The sequence below is a fragment of the Camelus ferus genome, chromosome 3, assembly GCF_009834535.1.
Source record: "Camelus ferus isolate YT-003-E chromosome 3, BCGSAC_Cfer_1.0, whole genome shotgun sequence".
NCBI lineage: Eukaryota > Metazoa > Chordata > Mammalia > Artiodactyla > Camelidae > Camelus > Camelus ferus.
The window spans coordinates 77425176-77439828 of NC_045698.1; the positions used below are offsets into that span (position 1 = coordinate 77425176).

At 39.3% G+C, this 14653-nt stretch overlaps 1 protein-coding gene across 2 annotated transcripts in view; it reads left to right on the forward strand.

Annotated features, from left to right (window-relative positions):
* Nucleotides 1-14653, forward strand: part of EPB41L4A (erythrocyte membrane protein band 4.1 like 4A) — a 220599-nt gene that overhangs the window by 167361 nt on the left and 38585 nt on the right. For both annotated transcript variants that reach the window (XM_032476504.1, XM_032476505.1), the window contains exons 14-16: nucleotides 8056-8146; nucleotides 10634-10717; nucleotides 11690-11803. In XM_032476504.1, the coding sequence (XP_032332395.1) occupies nucleotides 8056-8146; nucleotides 10634-10717; nucleotides 11690-11803 (289 nt within the window). The remainder of the gene's footprint in view (nucleotides 1-8055; nucleotides 8147-10633; nucleotides 10718-11689; nucleotides 11804-14653) is intronic.

Consider the following 14653-nt stretch of genomic DNA (forward strand, 5'->3'; position numbering starts at 1 on the left):
CCATGATGCTGTTGTGCAGGAAGTGGATTTTGAAGAACTGGTGGATTAGGGCAGATGGCCTCAAACTGAGACTGCAACCCCTGGTGGGGAGGGGATGCAGGGGGGCTTCCCTAAGGGTTCCTATGTGGGTCCAGGCAGCTTTGATAGAATCAGTTTCCAGATTCCCTTACCTGGGAGGAGTCTGCCTGTGATAGACTTGGACTTGCTGGAGATTTTCTCCAGCCTGCCCCTTCCCAAAGGATGTTTCCCCACTTTCCAAAAGAAAGGTAGACTTGTTCCCCATCTGGGATTCTGGTATTCTGCTCTGTCCTTAAATGTTAAACCTTCTCAGCTGGTCTTGGGAAAGTCAAATGACCTCAATTATCAAGTGACACATCCTTGTCTGTCATTTTCTTATTTTGACTTTCCACAAAATTGATAGAGGACCTGATTGATTTGCCCCCTGATAGAAAATGTGAAATACTTTTAGATAACATATCACTATCCTACTTTTAGAGTTATATGTCTATGTGTAACTCTTTGAAGTTCTTTCGGGCACTGGTGATGTCTTTATAGCAGAATACTTTATATAAACTTCCACTAATGTGAACAGGGTTTCTTAGCAGTGAAAATCTATCCAAATGAAAATAAGAATAGAATTGTTGCTAGATTGTTTCATTTTAGCACAAAATAATATTTCTGAATGGGTATGATAATTGGGAAATCATGTAATAATTGGGAAAACATCTGTTCATCTCATTAAGAATTACTTTTCAATAAAAATTTACTTCTTACATTTAGTAATTATTTACCAACATTAATATGGTATCCTAACAATATGCTGTTAATAATTGTAATGATAACTTGGTTCAGAAAAAATTTTTACCTAGTAGAGCTTTGTGGTTTTGGGAAATAAAACTTTTACTTTACTTCTGGGTTTTTGGTTTTTGTTTTTTTTTTTTTTTTGTCACAGAAGTAAGATAGAGTGGAGAATAAAAACTCTCAAGCATAAATCGTATTACTTTGGGAGAGATTTTTGCAGAGGAGTTGTAACTGAATTGCAACTACAAGGAGAAAAAAGAATGCTATGAAATTTCTAACTGCTAAACTCATTTCATGTATTTTTAAAGTCAGGGGCTGTAGGTATCAAATTTTTATGGTATTTTATTACATTGGATATATTAAGAGAGTCATGAAACAGTTAAAAATGTCAATATTTACTATATGCTGCAAATGATATCCTTTGGTACTATTTGAAATTTTGATGCAAAATGTTAGGTATTATCTTAGAAGCATGCACTGAGGTACATTATCTTTCAAATTCTTTTAGTGAGCACTTGTGTAAAAAGTTTAAAGAACACTGAGTAAAGGCCTCCTAGATATGAGCTCAAATATGGAAGCAGAGGAAGGTAAAAATTTTCCCACTTTTGCCTTTTTAAAGCAATCTTTAACGTACGATTATTTGTATTGCATTTGTATGTACTTTATACTACTACCGTTACATCAAGTCTGTTAATCAGTGGTCTAGCACACTCCTCTGAAACAGGACCAACCTTAGGTCAGGTACGGAACTGTCCACCTGCCCTAGACCAGCTAACCATAAATGTGGGGCTTGAGAGAAGGAGATTGGAGATGGTTTGCTGAATGTTGCTCTGAATGGCGTGGCCCTGTTTGGGGAAGGATTGTTGCGGGGAGTGCAAGAGCAGGACCAAGACAGGATGTGGGCATTTACTTAACTGTCTTCCCTCAGACTGTGACCTGATATCACAGGAAGAAAAACTTAGTGTCTAAGAGAGTTGCCACACCTCTTGATTCCAGCCATCTGTTCACAGGTAGGGGCACCCATCTCTCCTTTCGCCCTCCTAGGCCCAATGCCAGCACCTACCTTTGAACCATTCACATTGGCCCTTGGAGGGCGGAAAGGAGAGATCAGGGTCCCTCTGCTGTCACTGCGTCTGGCAGCCCCTCCAGCATACACAGGAGTAGATCACAAGCTCTTCAGAGAGTAGAGCCTCTTGTTCCACTCTAAGGGTGTTAACAGATGCTCAGAAGAACCTTTTTTTGTTAGTAAACCCACCATTCTGACCCTCAAGGAAGGATATTCATGACCACCTCTCAGTGCATGTGCCTCTGTAGGCTGGGCAGAGGACCAAGTGTCCTCTTCAAGTGTCTTCACCTCTCATGCTCCCGGATTGACCATTTTGGTGATGAGGAAAGCAGGGGGATCCAGGAGAGTGCTGGGTCAGGGCAGAAGAAATTGGAAGCAGACCAACCAAGGAAGGGATCTTTCATGCATAGATGTATTTTCCTAGCATCTTTCTCATCCACACCCACTCTTGATCTTCCCTCCAGCTTTTTAGCAAAATACCTTGTTTGATCATGCAGTTGACATGTTGCAAAATCAGTGTCTTCTGTATGTTTGTGGTAAAGAGGTAACTGTTTTTAAATACCACCCTTGGAACTTTTGAATACAGAAACACTTAAGAAAACAGAGGGCTGGCTGCCTCTTTGGGATAAATGGGCCAATATCAGGCATTTGAACTTTAAAGAATTAGCCACTAGACACTGAAATACCTTTATTTTTCAAATCATGTGTTTCGAAATTTAATTTCATTTTACTTGATTTAATGCGTGTCTGTTTTGCCAAATATAAAGCCTTCCATGATGATAGGATAAAAGATACATGAGGTTTCCTTGGCCATTTTACTGTCTGACTGTAATTGGTGGTGTTAGAATATATGTTTTATTTTGCTAATTTGCTCTTTCATTTGCCATTTTCCCCACAGTACTCAGTCTAAAGTTAGTAAAACCAATGCAAAATGGCTTCATACTATCAGTGTGCGAACAAGAGCTAAAATTTATTTCCAGTTATTAGCTCATTCTTAATTCATGAATATCACATTTCTTCTGATCAGTCATTCTGGGTCAGATAAGAGAACATCAGGTTGTCTTTACTGAAACCTAATAATCTGTTGTATAGGGAATAGTTAAACTCTGTCCTGATTATTTTTCTAAGTGTCAAGTATAGTTTTTTAAATTTAGATCAGAAAAGAAAATGTGAGTAAGTGGATAAAATTTAGCCTAAAAGTTTACAAATGTATCATATTTGAGAGTTTTTAAGTGAAATCATGTATGTATTACAATCTGGACTTACTTACTGGCTATTTGTCCTTTTCCCCATAGAACAGAATGAGGCATTCTCACTTGCCAAATACATTTTTTTTTAATTTAATGTCACACATTCATCCTCTATGCCTATGCTGTAAATTCAAAGCAATGGCCACATTTAAGTGGCATCAAAGATTTAACTTAAGGATGACAAGTGTCAAACTGAGCTATGAATTTTGTGAGACTCATAATACTATTTAAATGCAAAGTGTTCTTGTAATTGAACATCCATGTGGATTCATCACCACATTTTGAAATCTTGACATCACAGGGATGACTTTGAAGATCAAGTAGCTAAATAGGTCCTGGGAAAATTGATTCTGTTTCTGACAGCCACTCTTCCTGAACGGAGGGCGAGGGTCACTTAAGATGAGGGCACTCAAACGTGAACAGAGCCAAACCACACCATAGCCTCGTAATGGTCTGGTGCACACAGGATGGAGTCATTTGCATAGAGGGTGTTAAAAAATGAACAAATGAGGCAATGGAGCATTGGATGCTGGCACTACAGTGCTGCCTAACTGATAGGATATTGTGTGAGCCCGTATTAGTGTCTAAACGTCCAAAGACAAAAATGATCACGGGTCATGAGCTGGATTTGGCTCTTAATAAACTTTGGCAGTCCCCAATAAACTTATTCTTGCAAATATGACTAGCGTCTTGAAATAAAGCCCTTTGTCTTTTTAATGTGAACAATAGGTAAAGTGAATTATATGCTCCTAATTCTAAATGGTCTTGCTAGATTAATATATTATTTTACCTAAAATAAAGTACAGAGGAGCCTTAGTAACCGTAAGTCAGTAACTGACCTTTGTTATTATCTGCGGCTCTCATTTAAAAGAGTAGCACACTATGGCAGAAGACTGCTTTTAAAGCTCTAAGAAGTAGCCCAGTCTTGTAGGATATGGCTGCGTGTCCTCTGGTTCCACATTTCCCATACTACCATATCCAGATATTTTTGCCTTAGTTTTGACACTTTTTAAACATAACATCATTATCCTGAATTTTCCCTTAGAGTGGAAAAAATAGGAGATAATAATAGACCTGCACTGAGTACCTACCATGTGTATGACACTGTGCTGACAGTCATGGGGGTGGGGCCCAGTGATATGTCCTTCATTTTTTTTTAAAGATTTTGGGGCCTTATTCAGTTTTATTAATTTTTAAATTTTTAATAATTTTGTTATATATACTACAACTGTTTTATGAAATATATACATAATAATTCATGTTTCTCGGTATTTTAGAGAGAAAACAGCTGTTTGGCCTTATCTAAAAGAGAGTTGTCCTAGATGGAGTGATTTGTGGAGCATAGGAAAATTGCCCTCAGTGTTTTATTTCTTGCCGTGAATAGTGGTTAAATAGCTGTTCACTTTATAATAATTCTTTAAACTGTTCATATATGTATGTTACATTCTTTTCTGGTGGTCTGTTATAATTTACAATGAAAAAAAAATGGGGAAAAACGATTTCTCCGGCTTCAGAATATCTCCTGGAGCCATGCCTGAAATTCCATTGTTATCAGCTAATTATTTTAGTTAATGTTTGGCTTCTCCTTTTTCTCTTTGAAATGGACCTCTTCTGTGGCCAATTAATACATGAAGACACGAGCCCTTTGGTGTGATGGGTTTTGTCAGGTCACCTCTTCTATAGTCCAAGAATCTGGGCTAATGTAGGAGGGATGGTTCTGGAAGGTGGTACGGTGAGGGGAGGAAAAGTATGGAAAAGGAAAGCAGTTAGTGCATGTCAGCAGAATGCAAAGTCGCTAAACCTAGGTAACGCATAACCATCTCTCTCACCTTTGCAGATTTCAGTAAGCAGTATGCAACCTAGGTTTATTTAATTGCTTAGCTTTCTTCTTACATGGTAGTAGGATGAAAAAAATCTCACTAATTTGACCCCATTAGGACAATGTTTAAAATACAGTGTTTTAAAAGTGTAGTTACTACTTTTAAGGGCGAATTTTGTAACATAAGGAAAGCTAATACAGATTGCCTAATTAGAGCTTTTAAAGAACCCTACATTCATGAAATAAAAAAGAGTAATTTATAGTTAGGATATGAATGTTATATGAATGGATACTTCAAAGTGCTCCCAGGAAGTTAAGGTTTGTAAGTAGTTTTTCTACTTATAGTGTGTTTTCCTAGTAAGGCTTTTACACTCAGGCTTGTCCAATTCACATACTTATAGAGGAGGAAAATACACATAAAGAGGTCTTTTGGTTAGTAGTCCACCGTTCAGAATATAAAGGAACCATGAATTAGATATATTACTGACAATACCTTATCTACTTATAATGTGTATATGAGTGTTACATGACTAATATGTTAGTAAAATAGTCTTGTGTATCTAACAGTTACTTTGAAGAAGCCTGGTTATAGTGTTTGTGAGTGTCTGAGAGAGAGCATGTATGTGATTTTTATTTTCCCTGAAATTCTTTGGGAAAACCATAGATTCAGTGTTTGGTTTCAAAAATTATGATTTGAATATGGTGAATAACCAGATGTTGGTTTCTTTAAGCAAATACATATGGCATATACAGTTTGAAATTTTTCTATTTTAAAATATTCCTCAGTTTTTGGTCTACCTGGTTATTAACTTTTTGGAAGCTTTGGAATGAAACTAGGTGACAGTGATTAAGTGGCCTCAGTCTCCCCGAGGTTGTGAGACTAAGACAGGACTGGTCAGTCTAAAGAGATGAGACTCGGAGCAAACTCAGGCTTCTTCTCAAGCTGTTTGCACAGGGCTTCGGTGAACAGTGATGCTCACTCTCACTCCGTGCTTCTTCCGCTGCTGTCACTGCCACTGGATATCTGTGCTCCTTCCTTCCCCCAGCCTGCGAAACAGAGATCTCTGATATTATAAATAAGTAATACCTGATGAGAACAATACCACATTTAAAACATGTTTATTCAGACCAATTAAAAATCCTGATGTTGGGGCACATCTGCTGTCTGGGGCACAAATAAATTAATCACTCCTGCCACTGTCCCAGGCCCGTTCCACATGGAGTTCCACTTTTGAGAAGCAGCTCCGTCTCAAATCTGTGCCTGCAATTTGGGGAATCTGTCTTTGTGATTTTTATTAAGGGTTATGGCGAAGTAGACAGTGACTGGCCACTCTGACGTCTGATAGCACATGGGGTAGTTCAAGGTCATTGGTCGTGTCCCATTTGTCTTACCTGGTGAAATTTCCCATAGACCCCAATGTTACTCTTTTCTAATGCCTGGATTCTGCGTGTTGCCCCGTATGAGCTTACCTTTGACAACACATACCTTCAAGTTCACATTTTCATTTCAGGGTTCCAAAATAGGACCAAAGTTCAGATATTGAATCCATGTCAAATTCTACATAGTAATAGTTTTTGGAACTCTCATTTGAAACTGCTGCTTGCTTTCTGTATCCAAGGTGCATTCATTAATGTTTATCATTCCTGATGAGTAGCCAAGCCTGCCTCCAAATGTCCTGGAGGGAATTGCCAAATTTGGGGTGCTCATATGTTTGTCTTGTTGTCTTTCAGTGTTGGCTGCCTTTGAAAGAAAATTCTTCTTTTAGTTCACTATTAAATGTTCTCCTCATTGGATATTCTATCCACTTATCTTCTGAAGAGTCTGTTTCTCCGAGTGGACCCTTAATTTAGACCTACTTTTGAGGATGGGACACAGATGGTCATGGAAGGCCGTGTATCATGGTGGTTTAGAGCTAAGTCTTAGGAGCCAGACTACTCGGTTTCAAAGCTGGCCCCCCACTCATGAGCTGGGGGACCTTGGGAAAGTCCTGTTTTTCTTACCTTTAAAAGTGGATATAATATTAGTATCTATATTATAGGATTATTTTGAGGGTTATCTGAGTAAATAGACAGGAATTACTTGGGACAGCACCCAACACATAGTAAGTGCTCAATAAATATTAGCTCTTATTAGTACTAGAAACTCATCTCTTGACTCGAGAACCATTCATGGTAATTACACTTTGGATTGAAGGGGCTTGAACTGTGCTGAGGGAGACGCACCTGCGTGCCACATGGTTAATTGAGCAAGGACTTTGGGCATCCCCTCCTGATTTCCTGTGTACCTCCCAGAGTGAGGGAGCATGCCACTTGGGAAGAGTAGAGTTGTCATCAGTGCCCACGCATCTCCCCCTGCAGGCTTATCAGCCTCTGCCCCAAGAATGGGATCCAGACTTCCTGGATGAACCTAGCCGCTTCACTTTATTTGGAGCATGATTTGCAACATTGTGTCTGCTGGGGGCTCCCTCTGCTGGTCCATCTAGCATGTATGCAAATCTGTGGAATAACAGCTTTTTAAAAGTCATTTTTACACTTTTAGGGATGTTTGCATTAAAAAAACACACTTGAAAACTTTTTTTGTATATGAGTGATACAAATCACATCTATATTACTCTCTTTCTGCCGTTTGCATTATGAATTAGGACATTTTCAGGTTTGAAATATTTGGAGGAGATTTAATTTAGAATAAAGACTATCATGGCATGCCAAGACACAGTAACTTTTTCACAACATAGTTATCAAAGACTGATTGGAATGGCTTACATTCCAATGTAATAGTGCTAAATATCTTAGATTCTTATTTTAACAGTCTAAAGTAAAGAACATCTGTGATATGGGGACTTAGTTAACTCTTTAAGTCCCAAAAGTTCCCATTTTAAAATGGTACCATAGCCTAGACCCCCTTGGACATTGTTATGTTGGGAGCTTAGTACATTTCAGAAAATAGTGCCTCATATTTATTGGGCAGTTCATTATATATTTAGAATTATAATTTATCAATACAGTGTGCCATGATGTCCCTGAAATTGCACTAACATTTTTTTTTCTTCTTTGTGTTTTTCTGACCACTCTTTCCTTCCCTTTCTTCTCCGCTGGTCTCTTCCCCACTCTGCTGCTAGGCTCAAACAGCATAAATCGGGTAACAGAGAACATGGAAAATGGAGAAAATGAAGGAACAACTAAAATTATCGCACCTTCACCGATAAAAAGGTCAGTCAGTTAAGTGAAAGGACACACCACTATATGCTGTCACAGAAGTGATTTTTCCTGTTGGCAGGGTTAATAATCTTTTCACTTTGATAATCAACTAATATTTTTGACCTAAATAGTCTGTGGGCCAAAGAATACTTTAAAATGCCAGTGAAATCTGAAACATGGGGACATGCCTCTCTCATTTGAAGGAGGTGCTCCTAATGTCAGCATGAGGAAGTCCCAGGTAGTCTGCAGGTCGGCAGCAAAGTGGAAATTCCATGTGACTTGTAAAATGGTGTGCTATGATGGACTAACTCAAAGGGACTTGAGAAGTAAAGGAGGTAATATTCATGTTTAATGTACTGTGTTCATTACAGCAGTGCACTGAAGTGTGGCCCTAGAAAGAGGGTTTATAGCATTTAGAGGCGTAAGGTTTCAGAAGGCAATGATTGCATATGTATAGTGAGGCGTCATGGTCCCCTGCATCCGTTTTCCCAGTAGCATTCCCCAGGGGAAAGACTTTCTCTTCATATGTTACATGAGTTGTTTCCCTGAAAGATCAGCCTTGTTCTCCGTTAAGACACTGTTGCAGCGTCATTTTTCCCTATCTCCAATTATGTTCCCAGAGCAGCATGTTAGACATACAATGAGCAGCTTTCATGGGCTTAGTTTCTCTATAGTGACTGTTCTGCACACATCGTGGCAAAGTCCGAGCTGTCAGAAATGTGTGACCTCAAAAGACTTCTTAGATCATCGCCTCCATCTTTCGTTAGTAAATAATGGTGTTTTCGTTCATTTGGATTGTTGCTACTTGGAAGAATATAGTTTGTGGTTTCTTAGCAAAATAATTCCAAGGTGGGAGGCTTTTCAGAGGTCAGTGTTTTCCCCCAAGTTTTTGCCTACATCCCCTTTTGTTTAGTTGCAGGATGCTTCCCGTCCAGATTCTCTTTTTGAAATGACAAATTCTTTGCCTTTGCACACACTTTCGCTTACCGTGCTTCCTTTAGTCAGCCTCACAGCTATGGCAGGAGAGTCAGCTTAATCTATATGTACAGGATGTGCTTATGGTAAGTCCGACATAAGAACAGTAATCTTCCATGAAATTCAGATCCTGAGCCTTTTTAGAATGTACAGAAGGAATTCAGTCTCCTTCGAGACTGCGTTCTTACTGATAGGATGGATACCTGAAGGGCTGCCAAATTTTCCCACTCAAGCTCTGGATGAGAAAGAGCTTAGTAGGTGAATGCAATTAATTTGCCCCCCAGGATTTCATTATTCTTTGACTTTTGCCTCCTCTCGCAATTCCCCTTTCATCTCCCTATTGCATTTCTCAGTCTCCCTTTTCTCTTTTTCTTTCTGATTTATTAAACACACACAAACTCTCTGCTGTTGTAATAAATATCTATCATATTTACATTTTCTCATCTCAAAAGTAAGCTTTTACATTGGAAATTCGATCTTCCCACTGTTTTTTAACCTTTAAAAGAATAATGTATCACTCATATATAAAACCTACCTATTATCTGCTAATGCTGTGTTATGTGCCTTTGTCAAATTGCTATTTTTTAGGCTTATATTTTATTAATTCCTGTATGATATGGTATGCTAGAGTATTAAGTTTATTTTCTTTTTTTGAAATAACCCTGTCATTTTCTCTCTTTTCTTTCTTGGCTGTTAGAAAGAACTCTGCTATGACCATATTTCCAGATAGTTACATAGAGGATTCCTCAAAAAGCTGGGGTTAAAAATGGATTAGGAGTTAAGTAGCACTTTTTTGAAGCAGAGACTCCTGGGGAAATAGGAGGTGACACACTTCCCCTCCTCCTCTGGTGATGGAAGGCTTCTGATGAATCCCTTCCTCGTGTCTCCCGTGTGTTTCTAAAACAATTTATTGGAGTTGAATAACAACTCAGTTGTATTTACATTCTTAGGGCAGAAAGATGATACCCAGTCAGGAAATAGCATTTGAAAGTCATTCTGGTTTGGTAGGATGAAGCCAAGATATGGCGGAAGCTGGGGGCAGGGAAGGTCATTTTGGGTAGCCCGACCCTGCCCAGAGCTGACCAGCCTGCACAGATGCAGACCCAGGTCCAGAGCCAGCGGTCTCTGCCCACTGCTGAAAAGAGGAGCCAGCCTCACGAGCCCGGGTACTCCAGCTGTCCTCGCCTCAGCTTTCTTTTCTTGGCTTGATGGTTGCCCTTTCTTCGTATTCTGCAGGTGGACTTTTTAGAAAGTTTCTTAACAGTTGATGACCTGGCTTCTGGTTGACTTATAGCAGTAAAACTAGAAAGAACGAAAGGGAAAAGAGACCCCAAAGTACTGTGGGAAACTTTTTTTTTTTTTCAAGGGCAGCCGCTTTATATTCTTTCTGGAATGAGTCCCAGGTATAAACAAAAGCACACGCATTAAACATTTGTTAAATAATTTGACTAAGGAAATAAGTAGGTGAATTAACTTCCTTTTATTTTCTAGTTAATTTTCCAAACTTTTTTTTTTTAACTAAAGCTTTAAGAAAGCAAAGAATGAAAACAGCCCTGATACCCAAAGAAGCAAATCTCATGCACCGTGGGAAGAAAATGGCCCCCAGAGGTAAGGAGAATCATTGTTTTTATGAAAAGGAACAGTATTAAAGGGGTCAGCAATGGGAGCTCGTTAAATAATGGACTCCAACTGCTTTGTGGCTGGTGAGGACTAACTGTGGACAAGGCAGTCAGATTCCTAAATCGGCGTGACAGAGAACTTCTGTAGAAATCAACAGGATGTGTCCTAATGTGAAACTTTCTCCCGGGCAGACAGAAGGGAAAACTTGTGTATATGAAGAAACTGCTTGAAAGGTCATTAGGATGGCTTAGGATAAAAGAATATGTTTCTGAAAATGCTTAATGACATATTAGTGATAATTGTTCTTGTAAAAATGTCAAAATATAGTTGAAAACTATAGCTGATGAATAATGATTCTAGAATACCTTTATTCCTGGAAACATAGGTATGTTTAGTTTCTTTTGTTCACAGCTACTATGACAGTAACAGACCCACATGGTGACTTATTGGCTGTGCAGTTATAGTGGTTCCAGGTATGACCACCCAGCGGTCAGATTCTAGCTCTACCACTTGGTCACTGAATTAAACATTCTATCTTTCTATTTTCTTTTCTGTTAAATGGGCCTAATAATCGTACTTCAGTGATTAGGACTGATAGGAAGCTAAGCTGAGGTAATGAATATAAAACCCTCAACTCAGTCAGCACCTGCATATGGTAGGTTTGTCCTACATTCAAATTGTTGTTATTATTGTCATCATTTGTGTGTGTTCATTTCTTACTTTTGAAAGCCAGTGAGACAAACCCATTCCTGCAAAATAGTGACTTTTATGATTTGTTTTATCAGATCTTACCTCTCTTTTCTTTCAGTAAGTCTTGTTAGCCAAGAGAACCGTAAGCCCCGATCCAGTATCCCCTGAAAGTACCTAACGTGCAGTTACAACACTTCCCTAGATCGGGTGAGGGTGATAGCTCCTCCAGGCCCTCTACAGGCGTCCTTGACCATTCCTCTTCCTTTCCAGCGGACTCTACAACTCTCCCAACGATCGCACGAAGTCCCCGAAGTTCCCCTACACACGCCGCCGAAATCCCTCCTGTGGGAGTGACAATGACTCTCTACAGCCCACAAGGAGGAGGTAAGCTGGACAGCCCTCAGCTTTTAATTTTCACCAGAAGCTCTGGACCCCAGTCACTTTTTTATCACACATTATTCTCATAACATCATGACCCTTGGTCACCCCACAATAACAGAGAGCTTAGGTTTTGTTTTTCTGAGGTAAAATAAGCCAGGGATCCTGAACCATTTCTCTTAAATAGCCAGAGTTTCAGAGAATAATTTTGTAAAATATTGATGGAGGTGAGGGTATACCTCAGTGGTAGACTGCGTGCTTAGCATGCACAAGGTCCTGGGTTCAATCCCTAGTACTTACTTTAAAAAATAAATAAATAAACCTTAATTACCTCCCTCCCAAAAAGGAATTTAATAAAAAGAAAAAAATTTTTTTAAATTGATGGGAACTTGCTCTCTTTATTGTGATTAAGACTAAATTTTAAAATGTATATGATATATTTCAAGAATATATTTTATATACTGTGTGTAATATGTAGTGTATATAATATAGTGTAATATGTAGTGTATATATAGTGTATAATAATATATATTAATGATATGCATTAGTATATTAAAATTTTAAATGCTTTAACTTGAAAACACAAAATTATATTTAGAGACCTCTTAGCTGAGGCTGAGTGCTTTGCTCTCAAGACTGATATTGTTGCTTAAACTTAAGTAAAAACCCTTTCAAAGAACAGAGAAAATTGAATCCTGTTACATTTTACCCAGCAGGTCACATTGTTTGTGTGATTATATTTGTGTGTATGTACTTAATATAAGAAAAAAGTCCATTATCTAGAAGTTTGGGACTCTCTGCAGAGCGGGTTGGGCAATATGAGAAATTCAGAGAGTAAGACCTAGAAATGACTTACCAGTGAAATTCATCTCATTTCTACATGGTGGGAGACTGTGTTGTACTTTGGGTGCCTGCGTAAGTGGTATTTTATCAATGACTTATAATTCCCAGGCTGTGTTCTCAGATAACCATTAAGATTCTTTTTGTGTGCACTGTGGATTTAGAAAGCAGAAGCCCTTCTTTTTCCTCTGCCTTGTTCACTTACTGGTCCATCCCTGTCTGATTCCTTCTACTTCTGCCAGTTTCCCAGAGTCTCAATCCCCGACTTTCTCAAACCAGGTCCAGCTTCACTGATACCCTTTGATGGTTAAGGAGGGAAAGGTCATCACCTTCACCTAGTAGGACTGAGAAGGGGGAGGGAGATCAAGACCAACAGTCATTAGATAGAATAATGGAAAAATAGTTGGCACTTAACCATGTTCCAAGTATTGAGCAAATTACTTGCTAGGTATTCTCTCACTTAGTCCTTATGATGACAACATGGAAGTTGGCATATGTGTCATTCCATCACTAGGCCTTTCCAGCAGAGAGGGATTCATGCAGGGATTGGTGCACAAGTGTGAGCAGGACTGAAGGAGCAACGGGCAGAGAGGGGCGCAGGTCTGCCATCTGGACGCTGTGCTGCCCATGGGGTAAGAGGAGAGAAGGGGGTGTTACCCAGAAACCTGAGGCTGCTTCCACCTTTGAGCTGGCCCCCGTGAGCCTGTGCTTGCTGCTGTCACTGCCAAGGGCACCACCACTGTATAAAGGACTCTTGCTGCCACTGCCAGAGATGCCACCAGCACAGCTAACGCTGTGGAACCCCCACTTTTAAGGAGTGCAATGGTAGGTGTCACAGGTAATGCCAGAAGCAAAATTGCTTCCCCTTTTCTCCTGCCTTCAAATCCTACCTAAGCTCCTAAGAGGCAAGGAGTCCAGGAAAATGTCATTTTCAGGCTTCTAGTCTTGGTAGTAGAGGGGAGATTATAGATAGGTCTGGATGGGGCTGGGGCCGATGGAAAATACCTAGCCCAGCATTATTACCTCACTTTTTCAGATGAGAAAACTGAGGCTTGGGGAGAAAATGGTAACTGTTCCTTATGACACATCTGGAACTTAGAGTCAGGTCTGTCCATCTGAAAAAGGCAGGGATAATGAGCCATCGTTTGAATAAGGCAGGGAAAGATTTTCTGCCCTCCTTCCCTACCAACCATCGGGTCCACTTGGACAAGACTTAAAACCAAGGCAACATCACTGGGAAACACTTTAAAGTGCATTTGTGTGTATGTGTGTGTCAAGGGCATGTGGGTAGTGGGAATCGCTAAATATATTGAGATTTTTGGCACTGTATGATTATTGTTAAATAGATAGGTTTTTAAAGTTTTTCATCCTGAATTATTAGTGTACTTTGTCAGCTTTCCCTAAATAAAATAATTGCACACATTGAGCAGATGGTCATTTTGATTTTAGTATGTTTGAAAATGAATTTATCAACTTTTTACATGATCAAAATTTACATTTTTTCCTCCAAACTAATTGTTGAAATAGTTTGGAGCACACATATTCCCAAATCCAGATTTAATGACTTGTATATTACAGTACATTTTCTGCTGGTTTCCTGTGTAATCTAGAGAAGTAACTGTGATGAGTGATACAGGATCCTTTCATTAGCATCATCCAGGGGAAAGACTATTTTGATTCTACAGGGAAGGAAAGCTTTTTGTCTGAGCACCAGGGCCTTCCATCTGGCTCTGTGTGGTACTTGCAAGGTCTCTGATTGGGCGTGTGTGTTTTGAGGAGACTAGACATTGCAGCGTGTTGGCATAAAGAACCACAGCTCATTCTTTGTTTCTTTCCACTCTGAATGTCCTGCAATTGTCCCTGTCCTTCTCAGTCTTGTTCTGTCTTCACACATATTTACCTTGCCCCTGGGCACAAATCCCTGGGTAGCTGGATCAACTCTGACATTTAAAACCGAGATTTGTCATCAGCGTGGAAGACTCTCAAGGGCTTACATTTATTCATAAAGAAATTCTA